The sequence below is a fragment of the Hyperolius riggenbachi genome, chromosome 10, assembly GCF_040937935.1.
Source record: "Hyperolius riggenbachi isolate aHypRig1 chromosome 10, aHypRig1.pri, whole genome shotgun sequence".
In the NCBI taxonomy this organism is placed as follows: Eukaryota; Metazoa; Chordata; class Amphibia; order Anura; family Hyperoliidae; genus Hyperolius; species Hyperolius riggenbachi.
The window spans coordinates 62,836,361-62,855,321 of NC_090655.1; the positions used below are offsets into that span (position 1 = coordinate 62,836,361).

Consider the following 18,961-nt stretch of genomic DNA (forward strand, 5'->3'; position numbering starts at 1 on the left):
TCGTATATTCCCTTGCATGGGAAGCCATTAAAGGACAACTGAAGTGATATGAATATGGAGGCTGCCATATTATTTCCTTTTAAACAATACCAGTTGCCTGGCAGCCCTGCTGGTCTATTTGGCTGCAGTGGTTGTTAGAATTTAATCACCCTGGCATTACATTAAAATTGCCAGGGTGGCGTGCAGACAGTTTATTTTTATTTTTACTTTTCTGAATCATTGTAGCTAACTTAAAGTTAGCTACATGATTCACCACTAGAGGGCGCATCTGCCCATCCAGTCTGATCGCCGCCGGCTTTTACAGCAAGCAGAAAATCCCGTTGTAACGTTGTAAATGGGATTTTCTGCTTGGCTTCCCTCGTCGCCATGGCGACGATCGGGATGACGTCATCCACGTCATGGCGTTGGGGGGTGTCCGATCCAGCCCCATAGCGCAGCCTGGCACTGATTGTCCAGGCTGTGCAAGGGGTCTGGGCGGGGGGGGGGGGGGGGGGGGCTGCCTTACGCTGCCGCTGGCGATCGTACCCCACATGCAGCTAGCAAAGTGCTAGCTGCGTGTATGAAAAAAAAAATCATCAAAATCTGATCTCCACTGCGGCGGTAATGGACGAGCTGAGCTCGTCATTACCGCTAAGATGGTTAAATTAAGTATGATATGCTTGAATTCTGAGGCCTTAGTTACTTTACATAACTGGTTTAGTAAAAGGACTTGCTCTGCAGAGAGAGAAATAAAGTCAGTTCTGACTTTCAACTGACTCCAAACAACATAAACATGAGCCATTGTTATGAAAATATTCTCACAAGTACATTAAACAATGTTCTCCTTAGAACAAGGGGACAGGTCATTGGAAAATTGAATTTTCCAGTGCATACGCAGTAAAGACTGTGCTTGTCATGCTATCACTTGTTCTTATCAGCCAATAGCAGGCAATGAGTTATGGATCCATCCCTGCTGGATGATGTCACATTTAACTCATTAGAGGCTAGTATAAAATAGCTGACATGGGCCCGATTTTTTTTTTTCAGAATCCTGCAGATTTTCAGTTCTTGCAAACTGAACACACACTATCAAAATACAGATCAAATTAATACAAATCAAATTAATATTTGACTTGAAACCAAATAGCAACACTAAGGACAATCAAACCAATTGTCAGGCTTGCCTGGCCACCTGCTGTGAATCAGACTGTATGCCCATATGACTGACATATAACCCAGCCCTAACACCTGTGAAAGCTCCTGCCTAATACAAACTACAGCCCAGTGCACACCGAGCGGTTTTGGATGTGATCCGCCAACCGCATCCACCTGTAAATCTGCTTGGCTAATGTATTTCAATGGGATGGTGCACACCGGCGGTTTGAGGTTTGTAGCAAACCGCAAACGTGCCTCCTGCTGCACGTTTGCGGTTTGCAGAAGCATTTCTGCCTCAATGTAAAGTATAGGAAAAATGCAAACCGCTCTGAAAAACGCTACATCAGAGCGGTTTGCCAGGCGTTTTTGTTACAGAAGCTGTTCAGTAACAGCTTTTACTGTAACAATATGTGTAATCTGCTACACAAAAACGCACCCAAAACTGCTAGGCATGTTTAGAAAACGACTCTAAACATGCCTAGATTAACTCTGAAATCAGCTCCCAAAACCGCTAGCGTTCTGTGGATCTGCTAGCGGTTTTGGTGTGCACTGGGCCTACAATACCCTGCAGGCAGATGTAGCATACAAACTGGCAGACAGCAATCACCAAACACAACAATGCAATGCAACACAGTATACTGAATAGTCACCTGAGGCCTGTAGGCTGAAGCAATCTAGATGAAGACAGGTAGCAGGAAATGACTGAAGTATATCACTAGACAGATGCAAGGTCAATCAGGCCAGGGTCAATGCAGGCAGCGTTCATGCGAATTCCTTTCAACAAGCCGGGTCGGTAACAGAGTATCCAATACAGAAGCGTGGTCAGGTTCAAGCTGGGTCGGTAATAGGTAATCCAATCTAGAAGAAGCTGAGTCAAGAGACAGGCACAAGTCCTCAGCAAGACAAGCACTTGGTGTGAGTGCAATCTCAGTAACAAGCTCATAGGCTATCACAGGCGATAACTGAGGGCGCTCACCTTTCATTTATACTAGCACTTAATCAATCAGAATTAAAGGAATCCAAAGTGACCAATCCACAGAGAGCTGCTGACACGCAATGCGCACACGTGGTTATTGTTTACAGCAGCGAAGCACGTACTGAGAGCACGTCCGCCGCTTATCCAATGGGAGCTGAGCGCCAAGCGCTCCATTGACGTCAGAGACAGGCCGAGACCCAGAGGCTTGCGCCTCAGCGTGGGTCTCGCCGTTCCGCCACCATAAGCGGCCATTGGATCTTACACCAATAGTGCAGACTGCACCTAATGTTGACAAATTGCACACACACGTATGCAATTACCAGTACTTAGAAACTTCTTGATTTATTAACGTGTAAAGCAATACAAATTCCCACTTTACACGTTATTAAATAAAGAAGTTTCTTATCTCAAAGAGCTCTTTGTGATGGACACTCTGTGCAGCTCTTTGAGATGAGGTACGCCACATACTTGTTTATTAATTTCTTGCTGGCCGCAAGTAATTAGCTATAACTTATTTTATACAGTGTTTACTGGATAAACAGTTGTTACATTTAGCGCTTGGTTTTTCTCCATTTTACTGACTGTCTACCTTAAAGGGATACTTAAGTCAAAATTAAAAAATGATTTTTACTCACCTGGGGCATCCCTCAGCCCCCTGAAGCTGTATGGTGCCCTCGCAGCCACGCTCCTCCTGTCCCTGCCGGCGGCTACTTCCGGGTTCGGCGACAGCCGCTGACAGGCTGGGAACGCGAGTGATTCTCCACGTTCCCAGCCGCTATATCACCCTCTATGCTGCTATAGCGTATAACATTTTGCAACAGAAAAAGTATCAAAAAGTAGGAAAAAAGTACTGTCAAAAATATTTTAAGTACATTATTTTCTTGCTTGCTGGAGGCTTAAAAGGCGTTTTATTAACAAGCTGTAAAAAAAATCTCTTAGGAGAAAACCCAGGAGAAAAAGAGAATTGCATATGGGCCCTAGAGTAATCCTAAAACATTTTTGTTTTTTACAGGAACATTTATAGGCCCTTATGCAATTCACTTTTTCTCTTAAGTTTTCTCCTAGGTGATATTTTAACACCTTATTGATAAAATGTTTTTTTTAACCACTTAGGTCTATCTGGACGGATATATCCATCCCCTGCTGCAGCTGCCTGGTGTGCGCTCCTGCCGCCTTCTGCTGCCCTGGAGATCAATGAATGGGAACACAGTTCCCATTCATTGATCTATGTCTCCCTATGAAAAACCGGCGGCTTCTCTGAAAAGCCGCGATTTTTCTGAGTTTCACGCCCTCCTTTCAGTTCCTATAAGCGAGAGCTCTCGCTTACAGGATGAAAAACAAAAAAGTGACTGTCGCCATCTTGTGGACAAATAGTAAAACTACATCTACATATATATATATCTCTGCCTTTGACATGGGAGACCAGGGTTCGAATCCTGGCTAGGTCAAGTACTTATTCAGTAAGGAGTTCAAGGCAAGACTCCTTAACACTGCAGGGTGGCCTCTTGAGCGCGTCCCAGTGGCTGCAGCTCTTGAGCGCTTTGAGTCCGACAGGAGAAAAGCGCTATACAAATGTTCAGATTATTATTATTATTATTATATATTTTTTTTAATATACACAATCAATTACATTTAAAATGATCTGTTTACCTCCCCACTCCAAAAAAACCCAAATACAATTTTTATTTGAAAAAAAAAACCCACAAATAGTTACCAATGGGTCTGAACTTTTTAAATATGCATGTCAAGAGAGTATATTACTATAATTTTTTAAAATATAAGCTTGTAAATAGTGATGGACGCAAATTGAAAAAATGCACCCTTATTTCCAAATAAAATATTAACGCCATACATTGTAATAGGGACATAATTTAAATGGTGTAATCACTGGGACAAATGGGCAAATAAAAAAACGTTAGCTTTTATTATGGTAGCATTTATTATTTTAAAGCTATAATGGCTGAAAACTGAGAAATAATTAATTTTTTCCATTTTTTCATAATATTCCCGTTAAAATGCATTTAGAAAAAAATAATTCTTAGCAAAACGTACCACCCAAAGAAAGCCTAGTTGGTGGAGGAAAAACAAGATATAGCTCAATTCATTGTGATACGTAGTGATAAAGCTATTGGTGAATGAATGGGAGGTGAAAGTTGCTCGGATGCATAAGGTGAAGCGGCACTGAAGGCTGAAGTGGTTAAGCCATCAGCAAGCAAGAAAATACAGAGGTCCATCATATGCAATTAATGTTTTCTTCTAGGTGATATTTTTAAACTTGCCAATAAAATGCCTTTTAAACCTTTTAAACCAGCAAAAAGCAGGAAATCAATTGTGATACTACTTTTTAACCTACTTTTTGATATTTTTTTTAATTTCAAAGTGCTGAAAAATTAGTCTAAATAGAAGATGACAAATTATCTCCTAGGATAAAGCTTAGGAGAAAAAAATGAATTGAATAAGGGCCACAGTGTTTGTACAATGACAGCAGGGTTATGTGGCTGTAATGGAGCTTTCTAGTAGTTTAACTTATATCCAGAAAACTTTTTGTCTGATAGAACGGAACCCTGAAGATCATTGACAGAAAGAAGAACATCTTTAAGCTCGCCCAGGGCGAGTACATCGCTCCAGAGAAGATTGAGAACGTGTATATTAGGTGCGGGCCGGTGGCTCAGGTGTTTGTGCACGGTGACAGTCTACGGGTAAGATCACAGAGCCTTATGCTATTGGGACCATTAATGTATGGCAGATAAGCCTCTTATATCAAGCTAATGATACACAGGTGACAGAGAATCCTGAAGACAAACCATATTCCATTAATGACTGAAGGAGCCTAGGAATATGCTCCTGCCACTGTGACTATGACACATGGGCTGACACATGGCTTGTGTGAGATTCAGTCAATTAGTAGGGCAAGCATGTCCTTCCACTGAATGGCAAGACCACAGAAGGGATGATAAGATTGCCGGTCTCAGCTTGCCCTTGTCTGACTTGGTTCCTATGGTTCCAGGATTGCTCCAGATGTATGAATTAAACACAGCTGAGCCCAAACACAGCATGACATGACAGCCAGGCAACTGATACCTTTTAAAGCAGGACTTTCAGCCATATAATCAAAAATTTCATCTACCCACTGCTCTGTGTTTATTATGCAGTCTACAACCTGACCCTGCATTGCAAGCATTCCAATATAATCATAAATGTTTATGCTGTAATAAATCGTACCTCAGTCAGCCTGGCTCTATTTGGTACATTGCAGAGGAGAGGGAAGCTTGTTATCTCCCCTCCCACATGCCTGCTCCTCACTGATTGGCTGAGGGCAGTTCAGTGTGACACGAGGCTGAGAAGGGAAATACACCTCTCCCCTCGGCAGAAGCTGCTGGAATACGATCTATGCTGTGCTCACATGTGTTTACAAAAGTAAGCTAGGTATGACAGTGCAGTTTCTAGCAGGGGAAAAAAAAAGTAAGGGAGGAAATTACATCAGGATTGGCTTCAGACAGAGGCAGCAAAGTTGGAAAATGCCTGAAACAGTTTTCTTTTTATTTACTATATAATAAAATAAAAACATGGACAGTACAATACATATGTTATGTAAGTAGAACAAGTATTTATCTACTTATATGTTTTTTTTCGTGGGATATTATCGCTGTCCCTGCTGCTTTAAAATGTGATAAAGATAGTAGACTCCATATTCCGCTACCTACATTTTTCTGTTAAAGAAAAACTGAAATTAAATGAAATCCAATAGAAGGTACCATAGCTGATTTTGTCAAAGCGTAACTTACCTGGCTGTTGTGTGATCCTCTCCCTGTGATATATTCTGAATTCATACCATACCAGCGAACCGGCATGTATGCCTGGCTTCTAAGAGACATAAAGGAATGATTCATAGATTAGGTCACTGAGCTCAAATGATATGAAACTCAGAATTGCTTCTCTGCACTAAAACATTAAACTTAGCATAAAACTAACAGAAAAAAAAAGTTCCACTCCACTGAAGCCAGATTATCGGATTGTCTTGTATTTAAGTATTTCAAGAGCAAAGCAGAGAAGGTTCTCTGCCTCCTCTCTTAAAGAGAACCAGAGACAAAGCACCCTCATGTATTTTACCATATATATCAATGGGAACATGACAGTAAACACCTACTCTGCTCTTTGTTTCATTCTTCTCTGCTAAATCTGCCTGTTATCAGTTCTGATAAGAATCCCTGACTGAGCATTCAGTCTAGCTTTGCCCTAGAATGTTATAGCTGAGTCAGTCTTCTGTGATGTTTTTTCAAGCCTAAGTCTGCCCCCTTGTGGCTTTGCTTTTTTGCTATGTATTCGCCTAGCAGGAAGGCAAAGCCAGGAGGGGGTGGGCTTGAAAAGAGCAGAGTAGGTGTTTACTGTCATGTTCCCATTGATATATTGATGGTAAAATACATGAGGGTGCTTCGTCTTTGGTTCTCTTTAAAGCGCGATTGTCACCATAAAAATCAAATTTCAACAGAAACTGGTCTGAGTGTATTAAGTGATAAAGATGCTAATCCTACATTCAAAACTTTTTTTTTCTGCTGTTATGGTTTGGAGTTATCACATACCTTAGGAGCACTGGCCCTTTAATAGCCATTGCCATTCAGTTGTATGCTGGGGGTTATTTTTATCTATAATATATTACTCCTCTTCCCTTTATTTTCCTGTCTAGCTGAAACATGATCCTCTGCTCACTTCTACTGTTTACAAGCAAGGCTGAGGTGACTCAGCGATTGGAGGAGAAAAGAAAAAAAATGTTAAGGGGAGAAATTACATCAGTATTTAGCCTCAAACTGTGGGCAAAAGACATGGTTCCCACCAGGAACAGAATTCTCTTCATTTACTATATAAAATTCACTGAAATCAAAACGTGGACAGTACAAAACATGTGTTATACAGGGGTTGGACAAAATAATGGAAACACCTAACATTTTGGCATCATAATCTTTTTTAAGCAATCAAAACTTGACATATGTAAAAAAAATGTGTTTATTATTTTTGTTATTTGATATGTTTACTTAAAATAATAGTTTTTTTTACAGATATTTAAACCAAAGTTGGTTATAATTTATAAAAATGGCAGATCTCTCAGACTTTCAAACAGTCCAAATTGTTGGTGCTCGTATGGCAGGCGCTACTGTAACAGAAACTGCCCGAATGCTTGGTATTTCAAGAGGTCTCAAAAGTGATGACTGCCTTTAAAAGAGAAGAAAAAACGTCCTCAGAAAAAGCACAGTTGTGGCCGAAAGTCAAAGTTGTCTGAGAGAGACCGTCTGACTCTAAATCGAATTGTTAGCAAAGCTCGCAAGACCACGGCTCCTAAAATCACTGCAGAGCTGAATGAACACCTACAGAACCCAGTTTCCACAAAAACTGCTTGTCTGGAGCTGCACAAATCTGGATTCCACGGAAGAACTGCAGTTAGAAAACCTCTGCTCTCAAAGTCAAACGTTTCAAAGTGTTTAGAGAGGTGTAGAAACCACCAGAATTGGTCCCTCGAGCACTGGAAAAATGTGATTTTCTCTGACGAATAATCATTTACCTTATTTCCGACCTCCGGCCGAGTGTACGTTTGGAGACAGCCGAAAGAAGCATTTCATCCAGACTGCTTTCTCCTGTGATGATCTGGGGTGCTATTTCTTGGAAATCCGCCAGGCCAATGATTTCCCTTCATGGAAGAATTAACAGCCGAGACTATTTAGGAATTTTGGGCGACCAAGTTCATCCTATGGTTCAAGAACTCTTTCCGGAGGGGAATGCCATCTTTCAAGATAATAATGCTCCCCTCCAATCCATACAGCTAGAATTATTAAAGAATGGCATGAGGAACATTCTAATGAAGTTGAGCATCTCATCTGGCTACCACAATCCCCAGACTGCAACATTATTGAGCATTTATGGTCGTTATTAGAGATTCAAGCAAGAATTTGATTTCCGCCGCCATCGTCTCTAAAAGAACTGGAGGGTGTTTTAACAGAATAATGGGCTAAAATTCCTTTGGAAACAATTCACAATTTGTATGAATCAATACCTCAGAGAAATTAGGCTGTAATTGTCGCAAAAGGTGGACCTACACCATATTAAAATATATTTTGTTGATTTTCAAGGTGTTTCCATTATTTTGTCCAACCCCTGTATAAGTAGAGCAAGTATTTATCTACTTATGTATGTGTTTTTTTCCCTGGCATAGCTAATTCTCCTGCTTTAATACATAGGAAGATTCAATGCTTTGCAAATACAGCTCAACACAATCTGACCATTTTGTCCCAGCACCGGCAATCTTATCAAGCAGCTTCTGAATGAAGTGGAAGTTTGAGTTATTAACACTACCATTAACTTTACCACTTAACGACCGCCTAACGCCGATAGGCGGCGGCAGGTCGTAAGTGGTTATACATGGAAACGAGCGGCAGTTCCACGTCAGTTCACAGAGGGTGTCTCCGTGAACAGCCTGCGAGCCTCCGATCGCGGCTCGCAGGCGAAATGTAAACACGCGGGGAAGAAATCCCCGGTGTTTACATCGCACGGCGCTGCTGCGCAGCAGCGCCGTAAAGGAGATCGGTGATCCCCAGCCTCTGATTGGCCGGGGATCGCCGGCATCTGATAGGCTGAAGCCTATCAGAGGCGGTGCAGGACGGATCACCGTCCTCCTGTGCCGCCCATGGGAAGGAGGGGAGGGAGGGATAGAGAGGGAGGCTGGAAATCACTGCGGATGGGGGGCTTTGAGGATCCCCCCCGCTAAACCAAAATAGCTAGCGGCAATCAGACCCCCCCAGCAGGACATCCCCCTAGTGGGGAAAAAAGGGGGGAAGTCTGGTCGCCCTGGCTGCAATGTGATCTGTGCTGTGGGCTGGAGCCACCCAGCACAGATCACTGAGAAATAGCCCGGTCCTTTTTTTTTTTTATTTGTTTTATGTTGTGTTCAAAGTTTTAGAGCAGAGATGAAATTTGAGTTTCATACCGGTCTTGAAGTTTGAAAAAAAATCAGTATTACAACACCACCTAATGCTTACACTGAAAATACGAGACTGTCAATTTTTTTTTAATACAGCAAAACTGAAGCCTCTCTTATATTGTAAGGATGTTTTGATTATGTTCTAAGGTCATTAATACTCTATGTAATGTGACTTTGAGAAAATAGCCAATTAAAGGACCCCCTTCCACACACACACAAAAAATGTAACATAATATATTATCTGCAGTGACCACTCAGACTGCAGCTGTTCTTCAAGAGTCCATCTGTGAATTCAGAAATACCAAGGTAGAAGACATATAGAAACCAGCACAGTAGTTTGATCAGTCTGTGTGTTTTTGCCTTGCAGTCCTGCCTTGTTGGAGTAGTGATCCCGGATCCTGACACTTTGCCGGAATTTGCAGCCAAGATCGGTGTTCGAGGCTCCTTTGATGATTTGTGTAGACACTTGGTGAGTACTGCATGAACACAACCTGCTCTTTCATCAAGGCAAATCCTGCACCCCTTAGAGTCCAAAGGGCTCATTTATAAAGACTGGTGCAAGGAAAACTGGAGCAAAAATGATACACCTGCTCAATAATCCATCAGCTGAATCCTTATTGGTTGTTTTGGGCTACTGATCCCCTGCTGCTCCAGTTAAAAGATATAATTAGCAGTGTTGATCAATGTGAAACGTCGTTTTAAAGCCCTAGTTTTACCCCCAAGATTTGTCATTGACTGCATGGAGACAGTTTTCTCTACCCGCCTAATTCCGTGGGTGCCTTTCAGCAATTCTGCATTTTCACTACTTCCTTTATTCCTCTGGTTTAAATACTACACTATATTGGTGCTCCTGTGGCCATATGCGATTAACTTTGTTCTCCTGAGTTTTCTCCTAGGAGATCATTTTTCATCTTCTCTTTAACCACTTCAGGACCACAGTCTTTTCGCCCCTTAAGGACCAGAGCCTTTTTCTCCATTCAGACCACTGCAGCTTTCACGGTTTAATGCTCGGTCATACAACCTACCACCTAAATGAATTTTACCTCCTTTTCTTGTCACTAATACAGCTTTCTTTTGATGCTATTTGATTGCTGCTGCGAGTTTTACTTTTTATTATATTCATCAAAAAAGACATGAATTTTGTCAAAAAAATGACTTTTTTAACTTTCTGTGCTGACATTTTTCAAATAAAGTAAAATTTCCTATACATTTGAGCGCGAAAGTTATTCTGCTACATGTCTTTGATAAAAAAAACCCCATTCAGTGTATATTTATTGGATTGGGTAAAAGTTATAGCGTTTACAAACTATGGTGCCAAAAGTGAATTTTCCCATTTTCAAGCATCTCTGACTTTTCTGCGCACCTGTCAGGTTTCATGAGGGGCTAAAATTCCAGGATAGTACAAATACCCCCCAAATGACCCCATTTTGGAAAGAAGACATCCCAAAGTATTCAGTGAGAGGCATGGTGAGTTCATAGAAGATTTTATTTTTTGTCACAAGTTAGCAGAAAATGACACTTTGTGACAACAACAACAACAAAAAAAAAGTTTCCATTTCTTCTAACTTGCGACAAAAAAAAATGAAATCTGCCACGGACTCACTATGCTCCTCTCTGAATACCTTGAAGTGTCTACTTTCCAAAATGGGGTCATTTGTGGGGTGTGTTCACTGTCCTGGCATTTTGGGGGGTGCCTAATTGTAAGCACCCCTGTAAAGCCTAAAGATGCTCATTGGACTTTGGGCCCCTTAGCGCAGTTAGGCTGCAAAAAAGTGCCACACATGTGGTATTGCCGTACTCAGGAAAAGTAGTATAATGTGTTTTGGGGTGTATTTTTACACATACCCATGCTGGGTGGGAGAAATATCTCCGTAAATGACAATTTTTTTATTTTTTTTACACACAATTGTCTATTTATAGAGATATTTCTCCCACTCAGCATGGGTATGTGGAAAAATACACCCCAAAACACATTATACTACTTCTCCTGAGTACGGCGATACCACATGTGTGGCACTTTTTTGCACCCTAACTGCGCTAAGGGGCCCAAAGTCCAATGAGTACCTTTAGGATTTCACAGGTCATTTTGAGAAATTTCGTTTCAAGACTACTCCTCACGGTTTAGGGCCCCTAAAATGCCAGGACAGTATAGGAACCCCACAAATTACCCCATTTTAGAAAGAAGACACCCCAAGGTATTCCATTAGGAGTATGGTGAGTTCATAGAAGATTTTTTTTTTTTGTCACAAGTTAGCGGAAATTGATGTTAATTGTTTTTTTTCACAAAGTGTCATTTTCCGCTAACTTGTGACAAAAAATAAAATCTTCTATGAACTCACCATACTCCTAACGGAATACCTTGGGGTGTCTGCTTTCTAAAATGGGGTCATTTGTGGGGTTCCTATACTGCCCTGGCATTTTAGGGGCCCTAAACCGTGAGGAGTAGTCTTGAAACCAAATGTCGCAAAATGACCTGTGAAATCCTAAAGGTACTCATTGGACTTTGGGCCCCTTAGCGCACTTAGGGTGCAAAAAAGTGCCACACATGTGGTACCGCCGTACTCAGGAGAAGTAGTATAATGTGTTTTGGGGTGTATTTTTACACATACAGATGCTGGGTGGGAGAAATATCTCTGTAAATGACAATTATTTGATTTTTTTTACACACAATTGTCCATTTACAGAGAGATTTCTCCCACCCAGCATGGGTATGTATAAAAATACACCGCAAAACACATTATACTACTTCTTCTGAGTACGGCGATACCACATGTGTGACACTTTTTTGCAACCTAGGTGCGCTAAGGGGCCTAACGTCCTATTCACAGGTCATTTTGAGGCATTTGGATTCTAGACTACTCCTCACGGTTTAGGGCCCCTAAAATGCCAGGGCAGTATAGGAACCCCACAAGTGACCCCATTTTAGAAAGAAGACACCCCAAGGTATTCCGTTAGGGGTATGGTGAGTTCATAGAAGATTTTATTTTTTGTCACAAGTTAGTGAAAAATGACACTTTGTGAAAAAAACAATAAAAATCCAATTTCCTCTAACTTTTGACAAAAAATAAAATATTCTATGAACTCATCATACACCTAACAAAATACCTTGGGGTGTCTTCTTTCTAAAATGGGGTCACTTGTGGGGTTCCTATACTGCCCTGGCATTTTACGGGCCCAAAACTGTGAGTAGTCTGGAAACCAAATTTCTCAAAATGACTGTTCAGGGGTATAAGCATCTGCAAATTTTGATGACAGGTGGTCTATGAGGGGGCAAATTTTGTAGAAGCGGTCATAAGCAGGGTGGCCTCTTAGATGACAGGATGTATTGGGCCTGATCTGATGGATAGGAGTGCTAGGGGGGTGACAGGAGGTGATTGATGGGTGTCTCAGGGGGCGGTTAGAGGGGAAAATAGATGCAATCAATGCACTGGGGACGTGATCGGAAGGGGGTCTGAGGGGGATCTGAGGGTTTGGCCGAGTGATCAGGAGCCCACACGGGGCAAATTAGGGCCTGATCTGATGGGTAGGTGTGCTAGGGGGTGACAGGAGGTGATTGATGGGTGTCTCAAGGTGTGATTAGAGGGGGGAAATAGATGCAAGCAATGCACTGGCGAGGTGATCAGGGCTGGGGTCTGAGGGCGTTCTGAGGTGTGGGCGGGTGATTGGGTGCCCGCAAGGGGCAGATTAGGGTCTAATCTGATGGGTAACAGTGACAGGTGGTGATAGGGGGTGATTGATGGGTAATTAGTGGGTGTTTAGAGGAGAGAAGATCTGCGGGCGATCTATTGGTGTGGGTGGGTGATCAGATTGCCCGCAAGGGGCAGGTTAGGGGCTGTTTGATGGGTGGCAGTGACAGGGGGTGATTGATGGGTGGCAGTGACAGGGGGTGATTGATGGGTGATTGACAGGTGATCAGTGGGTTATTACAGGGAATAACAGATGTAAATATTGCACGGGCGAATTGATAAGGGGGGGTCTGAGGGCAATCTGAGCGTGTGGGCGGGTGATTGGGTGCCCGCAAGGGGCAGATTAGGGTCTAATCTGATTGGTAACAGTGACAGGTGGTGATAGGGGGTGATTGATGGGTAATTAGTGGGTGTTTAGAGGAGATAAGAGATGTAAACAATGGATTTGGGAGGTGATCTGATGTCGGATCTGCGGGCGATCTATTGGTGTGGGTGGGTGATCAGATTGCCCGCAAGGGGCAGGTTAGGGGCTGTTTGATGGGTGGCAGTGACAGGGGGTGATTGATGGGTGGCAGTGACAGGGGGTGATTGATGGGTGATTGACAGGTGATCAGTGGGTTATTACAGGGAATAACAGATGTAAATATTGCACGGGCGAATTGATAAGGGGGGGTCTGAGGGCAATCTGAGCGTGTGGGCGGGTGATTGGGTGCCCGCAAGGGGCAGATTAGGGTCTAATCTGATGGGTAACAGTGACAGGTGGTGATAGGGGGTGATTGATGGGTAATTAGTGGGTGTTTAGAGGAGATAAGAGATGTAAACAATGGATTTGGGAGGTGATCTGATGTCGGATCTGCGGGCGATCTATTGGTGTGGGTGGGTGATCAGATTGCCCGCAAGGGGCAGGTTAGGGGCTGATTGATGGGTGGCAGTGACAGGGGGTGATTGACGGGTGATTGACAGGTGATTGACAGGTGATCAGGGGGGATAGATGCATACAGTACACGGGGGGGGGGGGGGTCTGGGGAGAATCTGAGGGGTGGGGGGTGATCAGGAGGGAGTAGGGGGCAGATTAGGGACTTAAAAATAAAATAGCGTTGACAGATAGTGACAGGGAGTGATTGATGGGTGATTAGGGGGGTGACTGGGTGCAAACAGTGGTCTGGGGGGTGGGCAGGGGGGGGTCTGAGGGGTGCTGTGGGCGATCAGGGGGCAGGGGAGGGGGAAATCAGTGTGCTTGGGTGCAGACTAGGGTGGCTGCAGCCTGCCCTGGTGGTCCCTCGGACACTGGGACCACCAGGGCAGGAGGCAGCCAGTATAATAGGCTTTGTATACATTACAAAGCCTATTATACTTGTTACATGCGGCGATCCGGGTGCTAGTAACCCGCCGGCGCTTCCGAACGGCCGGCGGGTTACAACGAACGGTGGGCGGAGCCAGTCCCCGGCGGCTGATCGCGTCACGAATGACGCGATCGCCGCACAGCCACTCCCGCAGCCGCCCCCGCCGATGGGCGTATTGCGGTCGTTTGGGCCCGGTCTTTGCCGCCGCCCATCGGCTGGGGGCGGTCGTTAAGTGGTTAAATTACTTTGCAATTTGAAAAAACACCAAAAAGAAGGTGAAAAATTAAATGGAGTATTTTCTTGCTTGCTGGTAGTTTTAAAAATCGCCTAGGAGAAAAGTCAGGAGAAAAAGTTAACTGCATATGGGTCTCCCAAAATTGCACTTTTTATTTAACAATTCTCTTAAGTATTATAACCCAAGCTAAAATCTCCCCACGGCAGATCGCTGTATTTAACCCCCCAAATACCAGGACAAAAATCCACGACTTTCAAACTCAAGGACTTTGCTTCCCGTGCGCGTCAATCCGCACGTTTCTCCGCCTCTCCCCGCCCCTCTCAGTGAAAGAAGACAGAGGGGCGGAGAGGGGTGGGGAGAGGCGGCGATCAGTGGGGATTGACGCGCATGGAGGCAGAGCTGCAGCCCAAAGCTCTGCCTCTATCAGGAAGTACTACCTGATTTCAGCCCCGGGGATTTAGGGGGTATAAGATCCTCGTTCTGCCGCGGCGATGCAGTGTTTTAGCTTAGGTTATAATACTTTTTTTGCAATTTTCGGAGACTTCAGAGTCTCTTTAAGCCACCAGCAAGCATGACAAAAACTTTAAATAATATTACTTTTATACCTACTTTTTCAATTACAAAGTGTGGTAATGGAGATGCTGTTTCCCCCCCACTTTAGGCCGTGAAGAAGGCCATCCTGGAGGACATGATTAAACTCGGGAAACAAGCCGGACTGAAATCTTTTGAACAGGTACAAAAACAAACCCCATCTTAGGTTCAGGGTTTTATGTGCAAAAAGTTATTTTTATTTTTTGCATGCATGTATTGCTTAGATTTTAAATGTTTCGTCCATTTGCATAATAAAATAAAAAATACCTGAAGATCTAAATCGCAAATGCTCACCTCCTCCTCAGAGATGTACAGCAAAGAATGCACCACCTTGGACAGATGAGAAAATACTGCCCAACACCAACACCTAGTACCAGCTTTACCACAGTATCCAATCAAGCAGGAGGCTGAAACTGACCCAATCCTGGAGATGGGTTTTAAATTAGAACTCCATCCACCCCCAAGAGTATAACTAGGGGAAGGGGATATAATAGAAGGGCAAAAGGCACCTGAGGAAGAGCTACAGGACTGAAACATTAGTGCCTGCTGTGACTTGTACTCGTCCGCTATATATAGCAATTACGTAGCATACGTAGTCAGTCATCTGTTGAGTGCTGGAAAAAATGTAAGCTCTACCTGCAGCTTCCCTGATCTTCTATGCCTCAGCCAGTCCGATGTTCTCCAATATCACTGTGAAACGGAATACCCTATGGTTCCTTTTGTCCAATGTAGTCACAAGCCCCACCGCTTTTTCTGCCTGGCATTATTGTAAGATTGACATCCTGTGTGATGACAGGAAGAGGAGGGGCAGGCAGACATCATCTGAGTGAGATGCTGACCACAGAAATCACTGGAGCACTCAGGGGACCTAGACACAAAGATTTGGTGGACCAGAGAGAACTTTTTTTTCTTTTTTAGGAAAGTATCATCTTTCTCCCTACAAATTATATTTTTTTGCGCTGAAATGATTAGTGATGAGCTTCTGAATTCTGGAGAATTCCTTTTCCGCTTTTCCCAAATGGAAATCAGTTTTCTGAAGTGAAAAGCAGTATTTGGAAATAGGAATTCTGCAGAGTACCGCATTTCTGAGAGCCGTACTCCAAGTACCAAGACTCTACATTTTTAGGCCAATCACAAGACTCGAAATTATTGGGGCAATCAGAGAATTCAGATAATGCGTAAAATAGTGTACATCTGCAATCTATAGTGGACAGGGCCGGCGCTACCATAGAGGCAAATTAAGCAATTGCTCCAGGGCCTCCGACCTCTGCTGAGCCCCCCAGGTGGTCTTTCTGACTGTTCCCATATGCCTGCATGTTCAGCTCAGCTGCAGTGGCAGGCAGGCCCACACTGACCAGGGGAGAAATTTCCCTCCAGGCCGCCTTTCATTCAGTGATTGAGGGCCGGTCTGGTGTCTGGTGTATTCAGGTGTGTTGTAAGGCAGTGTGAAACACAAGGCTAGCTGATAAAAGTGCAATTAGAGGGCAGGAAAGCTCATAAATGTACACAGCATGATGCAGAGCTTGCCTGGAGGGTCCGTGGGCAAACATCTGTCTTGTCTCTCCCCATTGTTATAATGACTGCATGTGTGGATAAGGTGTTATACAAGTTGAAAAGTTTTCGACAGTCCCTAGACTCCAAGAGGGCTGCTTTATGACTTGTGTTAGAGATTGGCAGGGATAGGAGTCCTATTACAGGCAAGTAGCCTCTGTGTGATGTGGGACTGCAATACAGATAAGCTCTCTGCTCCATCTCAGGCTATTCTCAATTTCTCTCCACTCCTCCTCCTCCTCTCTCTGGGCTAGTGCACGCCAAAGTCACAATAGAAATCTGTGAGTGCAATTTTGTGAAACGATTTTCAGAGCAATTTTTTTAAATGAATCATTCCAAAAAATGCTACACGCCGTGTGTTTGTGATTTTGAATAAAATCACAACGCTGCTGTGAGAACACCGTCATAGGGTAACATTAGCCAAGCGCTTTTCAAATCGCTGTCGATTTGAAAAATGCTCAGAAGCACTCTTGGTGTGCACCAGCCCTCTCTCATTCACCTTTGTTTCCCTCTTCCCCTAGTGCTGGGTGTTTGTGTCTTCTTGTCATACAGGACAACTAAATAAAAGTGCAATCCTGGTAATTTTTTAAAAATGTCTGAATAGTTGACTGAATAGCTTGTTGGAACATAGCATAGGTAGCTTTGTGGGACATTCTTGGGCGACACTCTTAATTTCTTTACTGATTGATTCTGCTGGTATGTCTCTGCTCTGGTCCAAGAGGGGTGTCCACCAACAAATCTCTGCAGAGGAGCCCGATATAGTTACACCCCTACCCAGCTGCCTTGTAATAACTCACCTGTCCCTGCAGCAGCTCCATCCCATGCTCCCTTCTTCAGCCACGCTGCCTGCCTCAATGACCCTGTGCATGTTATTTACATGTAACATGTGCCGGATGGAGGAGACACAGGCAGCAGGGCTGAAGGAAAAGCACAGGATGGATCAGCTGATACAGGTGAGTTATTACAAGGCAGCTGAGCTACACGATGTGCAGGGGCCATGGGAGAAGTCTATGGGAGACCACGAGGGGCACCATGCTGACCATGCCTTTTAGTAACAATGTTTTAAGTTTTGAATCAGAATGATACCATTTATTGGCTAAATGAGAGGAACGCAAAAAGTAAGCTTTCAGCTACTAAGCCTTCTTCAGACTTTGTTCCAGTATGTTACCAAGATGTTAAAACACACAGCTTATATACACTGGACATTCGGATGAGAATGTTCTCCTCCAAAAGTCCAGTGTATAAAATCTGTGTGCAAGTGTGACTTGTTAACAAGCAGGAACAAAGTCTGAAGAAGACTTATTAGCTGAAAGCTTACTTTTGGTTTTCGATTTAAGTTAGCCAATAATTGGTATCATCTTGATTCAAAACGTATTGCTTTTTACTGATGGGTAACACAGTACTAATGTTAACAAGTGTTAAATTTACACTGTAAGTAAATATCTTATAAACATATTTTGCAGCAGAGCTGTGACGTTATACTGTATATTTACAGGTAAAGGATATTTACGTCCACCAAGAGATGTTGAGTGTTGAGAATGGCTTGCTGACTCCCACCCTGAAAGCCAAGAGAGCAGATGTGGCAAAGTACTTCAAGAGCCAGATCGACGGCCTGTACTCAACGATCCAGGATTAAAATGATCTGTTGCCTCCACTGCCGGACACCGAGGTGTTAACGCAGCTCAGCGCAACGGACGCCATGTGGAAGGGGAAGAGTCCACATGATAGCAGAAGATCCAGGATCTGAGTTTTCACTCGCAGTCGCTGGGAAGCCATGAAATATCCGGGGACCCAAACAAAAGACACTTTGGGCAAAGGCAATGTATATCTGTGTATACATTGTACAGTAATTTTGGTATGCGTGTAGAATCATTTCTGTGGTTCAGGAATTAAAGGGGACAATTTTTACACACCCACCGTCTGCATCTTAGACTAATATTATAGACAGCCATATATGTAGGTAGAAAAAAAACAAAGTCTTGTAAAAGTAATACCTTTTAATGGCTAGCTGATAAAATTAAATAATGCAAGCTTTCTGGGATCTAGTCCCCTTCTTCAGGGATATTTCCAGATGTTAGCTGTAGTAAAACACTGATGCAGGGAAATAGTAAACATGGAGATGGCAGTTGTGCTGGTTACTGTTTAGCAGTTAGAGGTCATGTGATCATGTGATAGACAGCCATAGAAATCAAAGAAAGGAGAGGCCTACAGAAAGGATTTGATTAAGCTGTGCCCGAGGTGACATGTAACATGATAAGATGAACATGTGGATGTACAGTGCAAAACATTAATAACCAGGCTGTTTTATTTATTCTATGTTGCTGGCTGGAAGTGACAGCTTGTCGGAAATATAGTAAACATCACTGATATGAAAATGACAGCCATAAACGTTTTCCTGGTAGAATACAACTTCTGAGAGCAGGGGGAGATAAAATACATGAACTATTGACCTTTTTCTAACTCTGGGACACTTATTAC

At 43.3% G+C, this 18,961-nt stretch overlaps 1 protein-coding gene and 1 long non-coding RNA gene across 2 annotated transcripts in view; one reads left to right on the forward strand and one right to left on the reverse strand.

The window, feature by feature from the left end:
• Positions 1 to 18,395, forward strand: part of ACSL5 (acyl-CoA synthetase long chain family member 5) — an 84,630-nt gene extending 66,235 nt beyond the window's left edge. The window contains exons 18-21 of the mRNA XM_068256568.1: positions 4,666 to 4,809; positions 9,445 to 9,546; positions 15,003 to 15,074; positions 17,979 to 18,395. Coding sequence (XP_068112669.1) covers positions 4,666 to 4,809; positions 9,445 to 9,546; positions 15,003 to 15,074; positions 17,979 to 18,119 — 459 coding nt within the window. The 3' untranslated portion in view covers positions 18,120 to 18,395. The remainder of the gene's footprint in view (positions 1 to 4,665; positions 4,810 to 9,444; positions 9,547 to 15,002; positions 15,075 to 17,978) is intronic.
• LOC137534890 (uncharacterized) lies at positions 1,795 to 18,614 on the reverse strand. The gene is made up of 3 exons (XR_011024385.1): positions 18,478 to 18,614; positions 5,896 to 5,974; positions 1,795 to 2,002 (listed from the first exon to the last, which is right to left on the reverse strand). It is a non-coding gene; the product is annotated as an uncharacterized lncRNA (long non-coding RNA).
• Between the last annotated feature and the right edge of the window lie 347 nt (positions 18,615 to 18,961).